Source organism: Ylistrum balloti, unplaced genomic scaffold (assembly GCF_031769215.1).
Source record: "Ylistrum balloti isolate Yb309-2 unplaced genomic scaffold, AGI_CSIRO_Ybal_v1 Utg369626, whole genome shotgun sequence".
In the NCBI taxonomy this organism is placed as follows: Eukaryota; Metazoa; Mollusca; class Bivalvia; order Pectinida; family Pectinidae; genus Ylistrum; species Ylistrum balloti.
Window position 1 is genome coordinate 589,192 of NW_026781894.1, and position 19,958 is coordinate 609,149.

At 34.6% G+C, this 19,958-nt stretch overlaps 1 protein-coding gene across 1 annotated transcript in view; it reads right to left on the minus strand.

Annotated features, from left to right (window-relative positions):
* LOC132551170 (neuroglobin-like) overlaps positions 1-13,383 on the minus strand; it is a 59,410-nt gene extending 46,027 nt beyond the window's left edge. The window contains exon 1 of the mRNA XM_060215282.1: positions 12,758-13,383. Within this exon, the coding sequence (XP_060071265.1) occupies positions 12,758-12,957 (200 nt within the window). The 5' untranslated portion in view covers positions 12,958-13,383. The remainder of the gene's footprint in view (positions 1-12,757) is intronic.
* Between the last annotated feature and the right edge of the window lie 6,575 nt (positions 13,384-19,958).

A 19,958-nucleotide genomic window follows, 5' to 3' on the forward strand; every position in this document is an offset into this window, starting at 1 on the left:
AATATTACACGGCTGTTGATGGTGAAATGTTTTGCTCCATCTTACGATTCTAATGTCTGTCGATTTATTTAAGACAAGCGTTACTATTGTTTGTCTTCGGGCATAGATTGAATGTTTATCTGAATATCTTATCAATGCCAGGATCAAGTTGATTATTAATTAATGAATGAATCATTTAATTTAGAAAGAAAACATTGTAGTGTCAGTTTGCTCCAAGATGGAATTAAATCTTTCCTAATTTCTTTTCCGGTATGATGAAATGTTGACATCATCCAGTGTATAACTAGAGGAACCGCGGATGACAATATCGATCAATTTTGGGTTCAAAACACACAACTTTAGCGGGAGGTTCACCCTGTCGTTAGATATAGGCTACAACATGCTCAATTACCCGTCTATTTTGAAATAATCAATTGAAAACTTTTTGTGAAATATAGTGGTGTTTGTTAAAAGTAAGGGCGTTCCGAGCACGTTATTTTCTCGATCGATGAACACATATTGTAAAGTTGAGAACCAACCGCCAAGAGTATGAGTAAAAAGACGGACGGTGGTTGTTATGCAAAACACGACTAGACATCTAAAATGACATTATGATATGACAAAGCTTCGATTATGATCTGACATACAAAGCAGAGAATCTTTGTACTCAGTCATAAGAGACTCGAAGAGAAATGAAGTGTTTATCTATGAAATCAATTAATTGTCAATATTATCACAATGCAATTAAAATATGATATTGTAAAGCATATCACTCATAAGGCTACTTGAATACCAGCAGCGTGGCTTATTATTTATGTTAATTATGGTACAAATAAATTGCCTACATATCAATATAGATTAGAAAAAGAAAAGAAACTCTTATGTCTTTATTACTAATTTAACAAGTAAACGAAAAATAATTTTGTAGATATTAGGAGTTAAATGTTAACTTTGATAAGAAATGTAATTTGTTGAAATAAAATCCTCGACGCGTTTTTTTGCCATTTTTTGCCATTTTTTGTCAATAGATATGTTTTTTTCAAGAAATAACTGCATACTATTCCATTTACGAAAATTCTCCAACATGTTAAATCATACTAACACATGTCGGCGTATCTAAGAGCTTTTAAACGTAAGCAGTTTTTTTCTTGTTGATTAAAGTAACTAGAATACCTGGAAGCCTAATCAGATAAATGGGTGTAATGTATATCTCTGATTTAGGTTGTGTTGTGTGACCTTTTAAATGCTGATTATGTAATTACGAAATAACAAGTTTAAATGCAAAAGCATTCAACTTCCTAATGACGATAAACTAAATAAGAGAGCCTCAATTTGAAGTTGTCTGTACAGAACGTTCCTTTATCAGTAACAGCAGGCAGAAAATACTCAACTCATCCTTCGTGATGGAATATGGATTTTTCAAGAAATCCCAAAAATTTTTATCTAACATGCCCTCACTACACTTTCATACCCTCACTACACTATCATACCCTAACGTACACTACCATACCCTAACGTACACTATCATACCCTAACTTACACTATCATACCCTCATTACACTATCATACCCTCACGTACACTATCATACCCTAACGTACACTATCATACCCTCACTACACTATCATACCCTCACTACACTATCATACCCTAACTACACTTTCATACCCTCACTACACTATCATACCCTAACGTACACTATCATAAACTCACTACACTATCATACCCTAACGTACACTATAATACCCTCACTACACTATCATACCCTCACTTACACTATCATACCCTCACTACACTATCATACCCTCACTACACTATCATACCTTCACTTACACTATCATACCCTAACGTACACTATCATAAACTCACTACACTATCATACCTTCACTTACACTATCATACCCTAACGTACACTATCATAAACTCACTACACTATCATACCCTAACGTACACTATAATACCCTCACTACACTATCATACCCTAACTTACACTATCATACCCTCACTACACTATCATACCCTAACTTACACTATCATACCCTCACTACACTATCATACCCTAACGTACACTATCATACCCTCACTACACTATCATACCCTAACGTACACTATCATACCCTAACGTACACTACCATACCCTCACTACACTATCATACCCTAACGTACACTATATTATACCCACACTTACATTATCATACCCCACTACACTACACCCTCATACACTATCATACCTCACTTACACTATCATACCCTAACGTACACTATCATAAACTCACTACACTATCATACCTTCACTTACACTATCATACCCTAACGTACACTATCATAAACTCACTACACTATCATACCCTAACGTACACTATCATACCCCACTATCATACCCTCACTACACTATCATACCCTCACTACAATTTCATACCCTCACTACACTATCATACCCTAACGTACACTATCATACCCTCACTACACTATCATACCCTAACGTACACTATCATACCCTCACTACACTATCATACCCTAACGTACACTATCATACCCTCACTTACACTATCATACCCTTACTTACACTATCATACCCTAACGTACACTATCATACCCTCACTACACTATCATACCCTAACGTACACTATCATACCCTAACGTACACTATCATACCCTAACTACACTATCATACCCTCACTACACTATCATACCCTCACTACACTATCATACCCTCACTACACTATCATACCCTCACTACACTATCATACCCTAACTACACTATCATACCCTCACTACACTATCATACCCTAACGTACACTATCATACCCTAACTACACTATCATATCCTAACGTACACTGTCTAACCCTAACTTACACTATCATACCCTACTCAAAGCCTCAGTGATTAAAGCTTTAATTATAAAAAAGGTAAACGGTGGAGAAAGAATATAGTTCTGACCTCCACTGGAGGAAAATTCGCGAAGTCGACACCTTAAGCAAACATGAAATATGTCTTATGATTGACAATATCTTCGTCTTCGTATTCGATTTGTCAAGCCGCTTTATAAAGCTGGTAACAAGGACTTCGAATGAAATTTCTTTCAAGCAATCCGCGTTAGTTATGACCATTTTTACAGTTTCAACATATTCGCTAAGTGTTCTCGAAACAATCTGTTATTTTAATAAACATAAAAGCTACAAGTTATATATTACTATAAAGTGATATAATTCTGCATGAAAATTAGGGACGAAATAGGCATTAGCACAATGTCTAAATCTAGTAATGGATATAAAAATCAAAATCCCCCTCGTCATAATACTAAGTTAACTGTCCACTCAGGCCAGCAATCAACCAATCTTCGAGAAATAGCTTATACGGCTTATTTTGTGTTCAATGAGAATAGCAAAATTCAAAGATGTTGTTCGTCATTGATATAGTATATTGTAAATCAGCGTATCTTAACAACGTGCTCTTTAAAGATACTGAGGAAAATGTCTACGCTTTTGATCTGTTATTGTGTGGTAAAGCAGAATTTTGGACTGCTCACTGTTGCTTTCAGTTAACCCGTGTAGTAGCTTTCTGGATTGTGCATCATTAGACTCCTTTCAAAGGAATAAAATGACTAAGCAGAATTTTGTATTCAACAGCTGACAATCAAGAAGCATCATCGGTCTATAATCGCCACACGCCGGACGACCTACGGGACAACACGGGTTGATACATGGGTCAAAGGCTGCATAGATTTTCGTCTCGATATGAAGGCTAAGAATTCTTAAAATTGATGTTCCACATAGATCTGAAACGATTTGAACTCACCGGGGACCTTTGATGCTGGCAGATTATTCGCCTGAATCCCACGTACTTTGATGTGGTTATATAGTTTGCCCAGCAGGTACCTGTACGTGAACATGCTCGTGCTTACAATTGCAAAATAAACACAAATCTGTGATCGTGTAAGGCTTTTCAATTGCAGAATAAATATAATGATTAATTCATCACATGAATATAACACTTTTAGTGTGTATTGGTATCTGATACCATCTTAAGCGTGGACTACTTACTGTAAACAAAATGTCCCTAGCAGATATTCTGATGTGCGTTCTTCCTGTATTGCTTTTATCAAGCAAAAGGGAAGCTGAGAGATACTGTCAGAACAAGTCAGAAGAAAGGAAGACTGTGGAAGTAAGGTAGCCTTGGGGTAATCGTTCACACTAAACTCCCATGTCGTTGTAACTAGGTCAAATCTTCAAAGCAAACTATTGAGGTTTAATATTAGACAATGTCTTTGCTGTCATCCTTTGAGACCACAACAAAAAATTGGTTATTAGGAAAAGGGCGAGAAATATCATCATGACTGTGGATAAACATACCAGGTCATCTGAGTTGATTTAGAACGTTTATCGCTATCGGATAAGATTTAAGAAAAACCGCTAAACGGCAATTTATCTTTCATCTGTATCTGTTTAACTCGTGCAAGCTTACCAAGAGAGTATTAGTTACCTCGGTAAGGCCGTTAACAGTAAGAATTGTACGACTCTATCGAAGAGCACTGACCTTGCGTGAATTGATATGCAGGGGTGACGTGATAGCGGACAAGTCTTGGGTGCCGATATACCAGTCAGCCAAAACATCTTAACTCTGTAATCAGCCTGAAGGAATCGCTAAGTCAGACCATCAACGAAAGTATGGCAATTTATTTCTCCCAGTAAAGAGGCGTCAGAATTAGCACTCCGCCAGGCAATAGGTCTGCCACTCTTCGCAGACATTAGGTAAACATTTATGCCTGATTTATTTTCTTGTTGGAGGTAATTTTGTTATTTGTATATAAAATATTCCTGAATTAACATGTTTATTTTCAGATTCCATGGTGACAGTTGACGTACTTACTTGTTGTATAATGAATAAAGGTTGTTTATGACGTAGATCGACTTGCTCTATCGAAAACCAGGTCTAACCAAGCTAATATACCTTGCTGTTGGATTTTGCTTCTTCAATTCACATCATATATTAAGTAAATCTCATATTAAACCAAGAGGCTTTTGAATTGCTTTATATAATGTTAACCTAAAGAAATAACAAATTTTCTCGAAAATAAGAGTATAAAATATACAAATATAAAAATGGAAAGATGAGAAATAATTTATTGGGACTAAAATATCATTGGTCTACTCAACACACTAATCTATTGCCGAAATGGAGATCATAGCATTTCTGTAAAGGAATTTACAGCTTGACTTTCTAATGGAAAAACAAGTATATTGTGATACTTGGTCTTAGGTATACCTTCGACTGAAGATGACCTAACACGATCAACACATCTTGTTTATCACATTTCCACTTAGAACTGGTTTCCCTCTCATGCAAAGTATTTAACACCGGGCTTCTTTATATAATAGCATAAACGCGAACCCCTACAGCGCTGGAAATGTAGATATGAAGTAAACAATAACAGGATGTTTTTTTTCTAAGTAGATCGTGACACGAAGCATCATCCAAGCAATTTTTGTTCTTGGTACAAATAAACAACATTTAACTATAGGGAAAGCACATTACTGACTAGGTTTCACCTTTCTCTGTTACCCTGTTGAAATGAAAAAGATTATCACAGGTTTAAGTGTCATGGAAGGAATGTCGACCAAAGAGTTAACGTCTAAAAAACAGTGGGAAGTATCCATTTGACTAGCTAACAATGTATCAGAGTGTGTGTGTTCTCACCAGAGTATTGATGACGAGGAAGTATTGGCTATCAGCGGTTACCAGGATAATGGAATTGTTTCAAGAAGAGTCCGTACAGCGCTATAAGTGGTTATATAATCCACGCGTCGTCGCCCGAGTTGCCACCTAGTCCTACATATGAGAGAGTGAAACACACCCTTTGTTTTAGATTGGTGTTAAGATTTTACACGTATTCAGCAAATTCAGTAGTTAACGCGCAGAAATCTAATGCCATCGTTATTGCCATGGTCTTCAGAAACCATTTACTTACTGGTTTAGATTCAGATAAAAATTGGTTTGGCCTTGCAATCTCTCTAGAATCACGTGAAGATGACGTAACATTTGAAAGCCTGATCAAATTATAAACAAATTAAAATGTCGCTATATAGTACCACTTAATTTACAACTTTTCTTACATTTCTCTGTTAAATTGTCAATTTGAGGTAGAAAGAGAGCATACTCTAAGTAAAGCATTAAGTTATTAGTTTATTTATGAAGGATATTGCTATTGGAGAGAAAGACAGACCTTTGTCGTTACCTCCTTTGTCCCATTAAATGGAAACAATAAAGTAATATTCCACAAGAAGCAATGCTTTAAAATTCGCCTTTGACAATTACTTGTAGCGATAATTAAGGTTTATTATGCTCCAAACTTTTAGCAAAAAAAATCATATAATATGTCAATTTATATTCAAAAATACAGAAGACAACATCAAGAACGTTTTGCATTACATCTGAGGAATATGTTTTACTTAGACGAGTAAGCGACATAATGATGATGAAGAAATGGTAACTGATAACAAAAAAAATCTCAAAACTTTGAGAGCTGTCATATTCACCTTACCAATAGTCAATACTGTATGCCACACATGTTGGTTAATACGCACGTGTATATCTTCTGACAGACGATGGTAATCTATAATTATTTAGAGACCCTAGCGACCTTGCAGACAATTAATGATTTATAAATCTATGATCAGTAATCCTATATATAGCATTGGATTCACATTAAATATAAATTTTCAGTTACTGTTAAAAGTAGATAAAAACAGTATCTCGTTGTTGAAGAATGACCCATGCGGAAAGAACAAATACGGCTTCATATGAAAAGGATGTAACAATTTAAGAAATTGGATGTTTTCAACAGTTTCACGAACTGTAAGCATCTAAACTTGCCAACATAGCGTTGTACGTTTCCAAAGTAACACTACATTATTAATGTGTAAGCATCGGTTGAAATTCTGCAAACTTCAACCATCCGTGTTGTCGTAAACGCATGATGTACGTGTCGACACCTGATGGTAGTATTCATACAGCAAATCAACCACTCCCTACACAATACAACTTTACCCATTTTGTAATGCTTCATTTAGATTCAAGACGCAAGGGAGTTTAAATCTCGTTTTTGTTTTACTGACTTATTGTTCTCAAACTTGACTCGTTAAAAATGCATTTTTATTTTTTATAGAAATTAAAAATGCAAAACAGAAGTCAAGGTGCACTGAACAAAACAGTCTCTCAGTGAATGAATAAACGTAAGGAAAAACCGAAACGCAATGCCATGTATGCACTAGAAATGTAATTGCCAGTGATTGGTTGGAGGCAGTTATATACACCAATTAGCTTTGTGATATAGATCGTGTAAGTAGTTTCTATGAAATTGTGTTCCCAATCAGTTGACTGTAAAGTTGATTTTGCTGAAAACAAATTGTCACAACGAGCATGAGCATTTAGGATGAACAAGAACATAACTATATGGTTCCGGAATTGACCCAGGCCGTGTCCTTTTGTTCCGAAGGTCGATTATGACAACATTTCTCTAGCTGCTTGACCAGGCCGTGAATGGGTGTGCTTGATTGATTTCGTGACAGAAGCCTGTACCTCACCAGTACACCGATCGAAAGTACCATATATACACAACTTTGTGTCAGTAGGTATCGGTAATGGGTTTCACTAACCGATCACGTACGGAAATTGGATTGTTATGAAGGACCAATTGCCACTCCAGCTGCAAAGTCCCTTCTGTTATCCATTTCCCCTACATAGTTAATTAGCAACCTATGGTAAAATATTTCTGTGTGTGACAACCCTGGTGTCCTGATAAATAGTATAAATCATACAAAAACAAAATAAGAAAATCTGCCAAAGATGTTTAGCAGTACAAAGTAGTCGATAAAGTTATTTGTATAAATCCACAAGAGGCACGTGTCATTAATAGCCTATGGTTTAATATTTCTCTGTATGTGACAACCCTGGTGTCCTCATAAAACGTATAACTCATACAAAACGAAAATGAGAATATCTGCCGAAGATATTTTGCAGTACAAAGTAGTCGATAAAATTATTTGTATAAACCCACGAGTGGCATGTGTCATCAGCAACCTTGCAACCTATGGTAAAACATTTTTCTTTGTGACAACCCTGGTGTCCTGATAATAGTATAAAGCATATAAAAAGAAATTTAGGAAATGTACAAAAGATGTTGAACAGTTCATTAGTCGATAAACTTATTTGAATAAACCCACGAGAAGCGCGTGTCGTGCTGTCTTTAAACACCAAAGGCGGGAACAGCTGTATCTGAAAGGAATATCAATATTATGTCCATATTCCTTCTAACCTGTAAATTAATGTGTTAATTAGCTATAATCAATATATCGTTTAATCACTTCAAACTACACGTAAAATCTGTTCACTAGTATCCTGTTACCAAGAAATGGTAAATCCTCGCTTTTTTCCCGATATGAGATTTACGTGTCTCACACTAGAGTTGAGACAAGCTACATGTGCTCTTTGCGCGTTCTGAAAACAATTCAAGTGACCCGGAAATGAAATTATTTGTATTAGGTCACACACATACACTAGTTTGAATGCTACTGAAATCTTATGTTATCATCAAAACTGAAACATACTGACCTACAACTTATTATATATATTTATATACGTTATATAACGAGTAAAATACTATTTGACGTTTTATTGACATGTACGCTATATATTTGTAATATTATATCACAATCCGTGACGCGTCAAGGGCGCGGGCCTCGTCACTATTCATACGCCATCCACGTGTTTTTGTTTAAGAATAATGCACTTTGTCTTGCACTCGGACAAGGAAAGCATGTTAAGAGAAAAATAATCATTCTACCAGCTTCGTGTTTGACAATTGAATAATTGAGATCACCCTATCTCAACCCATCAAAACAATGAAGGCCATTGGATTTCTTCTACAAATTTATGTGTCCGTGTCATATCGAACTAATTGATTACCTATTGCCATTTATCTACGTACACCATATAATGATTGTTGTTTTTATGCTTGTCTGATAGTGACAAGACGATTATGGTTTGGCAAAAGTAGTTAACTAGTGTCTAGTAACAACTGTATAATCTATAATTTTCACATGAATAAGGTTGGTTCCGAATTCCATCAATAAAGCATTCTTTATCCTTCCTCTTTTTTTAGATCTTGAGAAACACTGACAAATTTAAAAGTTGTTCATTCATTGCTTTTCAGTTTCGATAACACCGAACCAGCCGAAGTGTTACATCAACAGAATTACACGTACAAGTGAAATTTTCAAAGATTGATGAGCTGACGGGTTGATGGATAAAAGATTACGACTTGGTGCGAATTGGAGAAAGAATAAAGCTGTGTTTATTATAGTTAGATCCAGCGTGCCGAGTCACGTCTCGCCGCCGTTGGGGATTGGAAGCGTTACCCGTCAAGATAAATATCGTCACAAACAGACTTTATTTTTTATAAATGAGTACACATAAAACATGGCTTCTGTCAGAAAACCGACACGTTGCCGTCCCGGCCTCATTAAGGATCAAAGTCATATATTCAAACCGTCGTTCATCATAATTTGGATGGTTTATGTTTCAGGATAGACTTCCCAGCAGCATCCAAATGTGCGAGATCGGACATTGCAGTACCATAGGCAATCGCCCATTAGGGGGCACTTGATGTGGGCACGTGTAAAATGTGTGGCCAATTCAGTGGAATATCGCAGGTGAAAGAAAACAGACATGGGTCGTTGTCTTTTTTCCGTTCAAATAACCGAGAGAAAGTCGAACGTTATCAATCCATAGTTACGAGGAACATTTTGCAACTCCAGCTTCACATCTGGTTATACAAAATTCCATGTACATTTCACGATATTGCTTTCTTCACCATCAATGGATTTGAGAATCATGGCACTTTCAATGTGTTTTACCATTTAAATAATATTATGTCCATTTCTACCCTAAAGAAATGTAATTTGAAGTACATTCTAGTACTTGGAATACATTTTTGCCGGATATATTGTAGTATCGGAACACAGCAGTAGCGGGTACATTGTAGTACTTGGAACACAGTATTGATGGATACATTGTAATAAATGAAATAAAGTATTCCCGGGTACATTGCAATACTAGGAACACAATACTGCCGGGTACCTTGCAATACTTGGAACAAAGTATTGCCGGTTACATTGTAGTATATTGAACAAAGTATTGCCGGGTACATTATAGTACTTGGATCACAGTATTGCTGGTTATGTTATTATCCTTGGAATACAACATTGCCCGCGATATTGAGTATCCCAGGTTGACAGGGAACAAATATTTGCCAGTTACGGAGTATTTCAGGAACACAGAATTTCACTGGACACAGTATGGTCAGGTACCAGGATAATACACATTTGTTTGACAAGTATTGTCGGGTGCAATTCTTCGGAATTCTTCTTCAATTGTCATGTGTACTTGGTACCTAGATTGAGTTCATGTATCCAGCTTATCTTCAGATCTACATATATTGCTTTCTTACAACGGAAACATCGTTTGATAATAAGTGTCTCAGATGTCAGAATTACATGTTTGAATACCCTTTCTAAAGGACTTTTTGATCTGGTGTTTTTCATGACAATCCACTGTATCCCACTTTCAACTCCCCATCCCTCTAAAAACAAAAACCAAAAAGAAGTTTCTTATGGAGAAGGTTCGCCAATTCATGGTAGAAGATCTTGTAAGCTTAATTCGACGGCTCACAAAACTATCTTGGTATCCACCTAACTCACTTCGATGGTTCACAAAAGCTTTCTAATCTCACTTAGAGAGCTAGTCAAGTTTTTTGGGGTGCGACACGAACTTTTCATTCAGTAGCTAAAATTGATTTCGAATACAGTTTTCGACTCGATCAAGAGCTGTATGTGACTGTAAACATTTCATCTATTGCCTGATACGGTACACTGCACATAGTGACTTTTCCGTGACTGCTGTTGCGGACAAGAATTGTATTTCGGATATATTGGCATCACGTGCACTCTTTTCAAGTACCAGCTGTCGTTAGGATTTAGATGGCGTTAAATAACGGTTAATATACAGTGTGAAATTTAAACAAGTAGAGTTAGGAACCGATCTTCAGATCATCAGATCTATATCCAAATTGAAATCAAACACCCCGAAAAAACTAGCAATTAAATTGTCGCTTCAACAACCAATTGAATACGTCTAACACTTTATTGGGAACTGTCAATGTGCCCTAATGAATCATGTAAAGCAATGCTTATGTATGTAGTTATTCATTTTCGATTACAAAAGCCACAAGTGCTCTTATTAATTATTTGTTATAAGTATTACAACTGAAACTCAAGATACGGAGTGTAAGTGTACACGCTTGATGGAACAAAAAAAGCATAATATGGACATTTGAATTATATCATGATCCCATTCCTATCTGTTATATTGAAAAAGAAATGTTTCTTGCCATTGATTCTGTATGAGTTATTTTTTCTTATTTGTGAAATATTGATATTTCCCAAAGTACCTAGTGGTACCCATAAGGGACGATAACTCTGGTGGAGATCATGAAAACACAGCTCCATAAAATTTGTATAAACTTTACTATGTTGTATTAATCCTAGCCTATCTGAATTTGATTACATATGTTCGGTACATTGTACTTACGTATTGCATATTGAATTACTTGAAGACTTGTCTCTTATATGTGAAACTTAAGTAACTACATTTAATCTAGTAGTAACAGAGCATGCAAAACAACAAATTCAAACATCTCGAGGACTGGAAACTTTGACATGCGCGCTTGTGAAAATAAAGATTTTACGCCACTGGATGAAATACAATTATTGCTAGTGAAGAAACGAAGAAAATCCTTGAATGTGTATCATTTTCAACGGTGACATATAAATAACCTTATTCAAAGCACTTGATCCCAAGCTCCTTTTGATAATTGGACACTAAGCGTTTGTATTTTACTGCTCGTGTAAATATCGAATGCTGCAAATCGTAATTCCTTACTCAGAATTCGCTCTGTAATTAAACAACAGTGTTTTGTATCATTAAAGGACGCAAGTACATTAAATCCGAGAATAAGACCTGACTACCAATATCGCTATGCGGACAAATATGTCCTGCAATTTGTTATACTCTCTTGTAAATTCCAATCCGCGATAACCTTGCGGTATATTTGAACATGTTTGTTTTTCTGGTTAAACATGTTTACTAGGTCAACATAAATGTATTGACTGACTTGTGATTTGTAAACGGAAATCCAATTCATAAGTCATTGTGCTTGAAAACCTTCCGTTGGCCATTTCAATAGTATTTCAGTATTCAATACAACAGTTGTCCATTTCCCAATCAATGGTTCGAGGCAAAAACAATGGTTCTTTGTGTGAAATATTGGTACGATCATGTTTTTGTGTTAAAGCAACAGTGCTTCATTTTAAAGAAATACTGATTTTGCGTGGGTGAATATCGTTTGCTTCAATGGTGAGTAGGTAATGTTTAATGGGTTTCACGATCTTTAATGGTCAATATATGTGCTTCTCAATTTTTTATACAAATATTTCATTGTTTAAAATGATATTTCACCGGTCATCATAAAAGTGGCTCATTGGTCAATGATGCATTATTGTTTAAAAGAATGACATTCTATTGGTTTATACAATAAACAAAATTGTATGAATGCTAATTAGGAGCCATAGAAGTAAGGAATAGCTACGGATATGCTGACAAATATCTTCAAAATCAAAACCAATCTATAATTTTTTTTTTCTCTTAATTAATCTTTAACTTACCTGACAAACATTTCTACTCCTGTCTCGGCTATCTTTCTCTTAATACCTTTCCAAGACTGTTTAAGTTTAAACACCTGTCTTGCATTGAGAGGCAGACGCGGGTCAACACTCGGAATCGTTGTTACACCGTTATCCGTGAGGGGGTCGAACTCCTTGTTTTCCGTAACACACGGTGTCTCCTTCGTCTGTCTACATCCCATCCTGGCTGTTAATACCGGGTATTCACAACTCCATACATATGCATCTATTCATATATATATATACATATATCACAAATAGAATTATATTCCGTCACAACAATATCAAAACTAAACACAAATAGATTCCCAACACTGCATCACGGAAATTAAATTTTGTTTAAAATGATTAAATTCTTTAATTTTGAAAACCACTTTAAAATCTAGTCAGAATATAATTAGTTGTTGGTGGATTATTCCGTGAGACAGACACTTAATGCTAGTATATTACAATTTGCCGCTACGAGTTTGAGTGATCTGTTCGACGTCCTCGATACCAACTGAATGATCCGTCAGAGCCCTTGTTCCACTACCAGCCTATGAAGCAGCGAACTGTAGAATACACACAGAACAGCGTGATCTATAGCGTGAAGTACAGATCGATCCCACACCCGACTCCTCTTTTTGTGTTTTACAAACGCCTTGATCCACCAGCTGAGTGTTATCTTTAAAGCGGAGTCGGTCGTTGATTTAGGCCTATATATTGCTTCGACGTCACAGAGAGGTTTGAATAAATGTCTTTATAGTAAGTTAATTGAGGAAGCAAGATTCGGAGGCTTGGAACACGGGTCAGCAGCACTATTAGTCAATAGTATATTGATCGAGTTGAGGAACTTAATGACTTAATTACGATTCATTTACCCCTACGTAAGTACATATATTGTGTATAATGTGCATTTTCAAGTCTGTGTATAAATATTTCCCATTTTCATATTTTCTTTCATTTTATCATGATTTTTTTGATTTTTTTTTTAATTTGAGTTGACATTCAATCAAAATGTTGATATTCTCTTGCAAAAAGTGTTGCGCCTTTGTCTCGGCTATAGTATAGACTGTTGCCATTGTGACATATTTGTAATATCCCTTCGAGGAAATATCAATATTTATCCTATATCATAAAAAAAATGCGAACAGTTAGACAAGCATTGATGCTTTACACGTAGAATATTGACATTGTACAAGTGACTGCCCAAAAGGCTGTTACTGTCACTAATTACCTAGGGACTACAAAAACCACATCAATATTTTAAACAGTAGGCGATCGTTTGTGGCATTTTTTTCATTTAATTTGTAGTATTGAATACCAGCTGCTAGCGAAACTTGATATCTTAGTTTAACCTTAACTACTCGGCATTTAAATAACAGGTAGGTCGGGTCCTCGGTCTTTTTATTCTTTAAATCTATATATTTGATGATCAATGAAATAACAGGTAGGTCGGGTCTCCGGTTTTTTATTCTTGAAATCTATATACTTGGTGATCTATGCCGTTTAGGAGAACAGATGCATCGGGTATTTTTGTGTGGATGAATCTCTGGTGAAGGTAAGTTATATATTTGCACTGCACTGGCAACAATGTAACCTAATCCAAACGAAACCGTATCCTGCTGGATATAATAACACTGATATCCCCATATCCAGGCAGTGGTCCGACATAGATTGAGTACATTATTGACAAAAAGTATATTCATATCATGAATTTTTTTTTGTCGTACTGTGAAACATATATTAGTGTTACGTGTAAATCACACAAATAGCAAAAACTTCATATTTAAATTGTCATTAAACGGACGTAGTTTGAGACCTGTTGCACCGTGGGTAAAACAGATATAATGAATTCAAAGTATTTGTTAAGCTAACTGCCCATATAGAAATCAAGATTTTGAGGTATCTACAGCTAGTTGTATCGTATAAAATGTCAAGATCACATATAAATATATACAATTATAAAAAAAAACACAAGTACAACTTCCGCTAAATTATAGGATCGTACCCCTATGACAGATCTGCCCGGACTGGTAAGCAGGTTTCCACTCCAAATCCTGTTGATGACCTGTTATCCGTTTGAGCAGATATCAGACTGCCTCGTCCATTGTTCCTGACTTGGATTTACAATTTTACTAACAAATAATCCAATTGTTGAATTAAATCTCTTCATTCTAGATAAATGATGAAAAAAAATCTTGATACCACGAACAAGGCGTCGGATCGATAAGAAATTTAGTTTGAAAACCGTCGGAAATGAATATTAAATTAACGTCCCTGTCTCTCGTTCTTATCAGATTGTCACAGTGGAAATTAACTGGACTGTATAAGACTGATACAGCTTTACTTCTCAGCAGCAAATTTCATCAGGTAGAGAAAAACAAGATTTAATCACATCTGATATGATTATTTAAATCGTTTAAACGTGGTTTAAAACCTTTCATCAACTATTTGAGAACGCAATAATGGGAGATGACAAAACCACGTATGGCGTAACTATTCATTTTTGTGATGGAACCATTTACCTTTTTTAATATTGTCGTTAGACTAGCTGTCTTTGGTTTAACGAAAATTCTTATGGAAAATTCTTCATTGGAATGCATTTTAAGAGTTAACAGAAAATTCAGGTAAAATAGTGTTTAGTCGGTTTCAGGGGCTTTCTTTGTTTACAACACAGGAAGTGGTGACGTAGCAAACATTCGGTATCACAGTTCATGTCTACACTTTGTGTCTTTCTTTTAACTGGTTTGAACGGTTAAAGGCTATTGGCCGTGGTAAAACAGTATACATCATCGACCAAGGTTTCTGGTTTTTATCGCTACCAATTAATGTTTAAACAGGTGCTAACTTCATCTCAGACTCGAGGCTAGATAAGGCAACAGATGTTTGTCCGCCGGCAGACCTCACTGTGAACTTTTTGACTTATGATTTACTAATCTTATACACGTGTCGTTTGTAATAGACCTCCAGCAGCGCACCTGGTACGTTACATAATATCAAACCGCATCATTTAAATCGAAACATCGACATGAACTTTGACCCCGATAATATCCCAGTAACAACCATGATCTTTGACCTCAATTTAAAGCACCCTGGTAAGTCCAATTATGAACATATCTTTCATTCATGTTGATAATGTTTTGTGTTATATATATATATATGTGTGAATCTTAACCCCAACATCTGTTTTTTATGAGTAATTACAAACACCATAACCCTGCGAGCCTCATATATGCATTTTTATATTTCACTAAAGTTTGTACGTTAACAGAGACAGGCCAGTTCATCCCACCTCTAACCTGCGTGAATTCTTTTGTTATGAAAGTTATAAAAAGCCTTGACCAAACCGAAGTTTATGTGCAGCTTTATAATGTTCAACGTAAATTGAATATACCAGTATTAATCAGTAAGGTTAGGGTGATGCGTGACGCATGTCCTTTACTAGATTCATATCTACGGTGTTTTTCATTTTGATGTGTTTTAAATAATAATACATGGTACTTAAACACTGAAACAAACATCTTTGTTATATTGTATGTTTGTGTTTTATACATTGTAAGTTTGTGTTTGGTACTGGATAAGGGTTTGTTTGATACATTGTAAGATTGTACTTGATACATTGTACGTTTGTGTTTTATACATTGTACGTTTGTGTTTTATACATTGTACGTTTGTGTTTTATACATTGTAAGTTTGTGTTTTATACATTGTAAGTTTGTGTTTTATACATTGTAAGCTTGTGTTTTATACATTGTAAGTTTGTGTTTTATACATTGTACGTTTGTGTTTTATACATTGTACGTTTGTGTTTTATACATTGTACGTTTGTGTTTTATACATTGTAAGCTTGTGTTTTATACATTGTAAGCTGGTGTTTTATACATTGTACGTTTGTGTTTTATACATTGTACGTTTGTGTTTTATACATTGTAAGTTTGTGTTTTATACATTGTAAGTTTGTGTTTTATACATTGTAAGCTTGTGTTTTATACATTGTAAGTTTGTGTTTTATACATTGTACGTTTGTGTTTTATACATTGTACGTTTGTGTTTTATACATTGTAAGTTTGTGTTTTATACATTGTAAGTTTGTGTTTTATACATTGTACGTTTGTGTTTTATACATTGTAAAGTTGTGTTTTATACATTGTAAGTTTGTGTTTTATACATTGTAAGTTTGTGTTTTATACATTGTAAGTTGGTGTTTTATACATTGTAAGCTTGTGTTTTATACATTGTAAGCTGGTGTTTTATACATTGTACGTTTGTGTTTTATACATTGTAAGTTTGTGTTTTATACATTGTAAGTTTGTGTTTTATACATTGTAAGTTGGTGTTTTATACATTGTAAGCTTGTGTTTTATACATTGTAAGTTTGTGTTTTATACATACAATGTAAGTTTGTGTTTTATACATTGTAAGTTGGTGTTTTATACATTGTACGTTTGTGTTTTATACAATGTAAGTTTGTGTTTTATACATTGTAAGTTTGTGTTTTATACATTGTAAGTTGGTGTTTTATACATTGTAAGTTGGTGTTTTATACATTGTACGTTTGTGTTTTATACAATGTACGTTTGTGTTTTATACAATGTAAGTTTGTGTTTTATACATTGTAAGTTTGTGTTTTATACATTGTAAGTTGGTGTTTTATACATTGTACGTTTGTGTTTTATACAATGTACGTTTGTGTTTTATACATTGTAAGCTTGTGTTTTATACATTGTAAGTTTGTGTTTTATACATTGTAAGTTGGTGTTTTATACAATGTAAGTTTGTGTTTTATACATTGTGTTTTATACAATGTAAGTTTGTGTTTTATACATTGTAAGTTTGTGTTTTATACATTGTAAGTTGGTGTTTTATACATTGTAAGTTGGTGTTTTATACATTGTACGTGTGTGTTTTATACAATGTACGTTTGTGTTTTATACAATGTAAGTTTGTGTTTTATACATTGTAAGCTGGTGTTTTATACATTGTACGTTTGTGTTTTATACATTGTAAGTTTGTGTTTTATACATTGTAAGTTTGTGTTTTATACATTGTAAGTTGGTGTTTTATACATTGTAAGCTTGTGTTTTATACATTGTAAGTTTGTGTTTTATACATTGTAAGTTGGTGTTTTATACAATGTAAGTTTGTGTTTTATACATTGTAAGTTGGTGTTTTATACATTGTACGTTTGTGTTTTATACAATGTAAGTTTGTGTTTTATACATTGTAAGTTTGTGTTTTATACATTGTAAGTTTGTGTTTTATACATTGTAAGTTTGTGTTTTATACATTGTAAGTTTGTGTTTTATACATTGTAAGTTTGTGTTTTATACATTGTAAGTTTGTGTTTTATACATTGTAAGTTTGTGTTTTATACATTGTGAGTTTGTGATTTAAACATTGTGTTATACATTGTAAAGTTGTGTTTTATACATTGTAAAGTTGTGTTTGGTAGATCGTACGTTTTTGTTTGATACATTGTTAGATTGTACTTGATACAGTGTAAACTTGTGTTTGATAATTGTATGTTTGTGTTTACTACATTGTAAGATTATGTTTGTTACATCTGATACTACGTTTGTTTAATATTTCATACATTTTACGTGTAAGTTTGTTTAGGATACATTGTAAAATTGTCTTTGTTACATTGTAAACTTCTGTTTGATACAATAGAAATTTGTATCTGATCCATTGTAGGCTTGTGTTGGAAACATTGTAGGTTTGTGGTTTACATGCATTATATCTACATATAACAAAACCAATACCTTTCTATAGTGACATTTTCAACATACGGGGCGATACCACTACTATAGCTGGTAAGCATCACACGAATTCCGTGTATAATATAAAACTGTTGTATGGGCTCTACATAGCGATCTTGGCAGGTCGAGTTTGAACACATTTCTATCTCTGTATTGTGGTATTTAATCTATAGCACAGAGATAAGATGTCAAAATATGTATGTATATAATTATTTTTACAGTGTCTGGATCTGACAGCTACCTTAACATTCCGTAGGCATGCAAAATATTCCCTCTCGACACGTGCTCTTTGTATCAAGATATCGGCTATTGTTTTCTCTGGATTATCATTTCTATGCACAGTTCTTAGACATAAAAACGAAGTCAGCTACGAAGACCAAATTAATTATTAAACGAAAACGCCGTTGGTCTTATTTCTTAATGGAGATATTTTATAAATTGGTCGAAATTCGATACTAAACTTGATGAAAGAGGGATTTTAGATACACTGAAAACGATAAAATACAACCCGATCACGATTTCTAACAAACATTAAATACTAAAAATGTACAAAGTGCTTCCTCTCGGTGAACACAAACCGTCAAGCTTTTTTACTTTAAAATGTATTTGTATAGATATTTATTATACATACAACTTTATTTTTGTTGTTTTCCTATTAACTTATAATGAAAATTGTTAATAAATTCATGATAATTTTGAACAATATGATTTTAATTTCAGTCATAAAAGCATATAAAAAATAAACATTTTTCTCTCAAAATATGGTTAATTCACGGATATAACGTAGGTAAAAAATTCCTGAAACCAGTAATTCTAAAAGACGACTAGAATCACAATTTTAATGTAAATGTTTTCATTTGGCGTGCAAACACTGGACGGTTTGTACGCCCATCTCCACTCTCTCGAATGCAGGGAGTAACATGCTGCACGAGAGACCAACATGCCACCTATCACGTACACCAAGCGTGGAAGACCGTTACATATTCTTATATCGACTTCACTAACTGTAATTGGAAATCAAGATATGTTCGCTATTCACAAAAGCAAGAATTTGAATACAGAAAAACAACATTCAGACTGCTGACATAACGCTCAGAATAATAAAAGTTCAATTCGCGTGACCGTCGATACACAAATATTTGAATTGTTTTAGTGTCTTATAAAAAACAAAAGTAGCATGTCCAGGAGTCCCATGGAGACCGTTCGGGTTCTCCCAACAGGAAACTGTATCACACGTAACATGATAAGCAGAGGTGTTGGATAAGAGAGATGCCAGATAACGTTTCCTCTCCGTGTAAATGCATGCTCGTCTCGTCGAAATCTACAGTTCCGATAAACAAAATTTGTGTTAAAAATTGAGATTAGTTCCGTCCTGTTAGATTTACGAGTGACAGTAAATGCATGTTAGCGGACACGTGCTCCCGTTAAGTGACTTCTGCCCA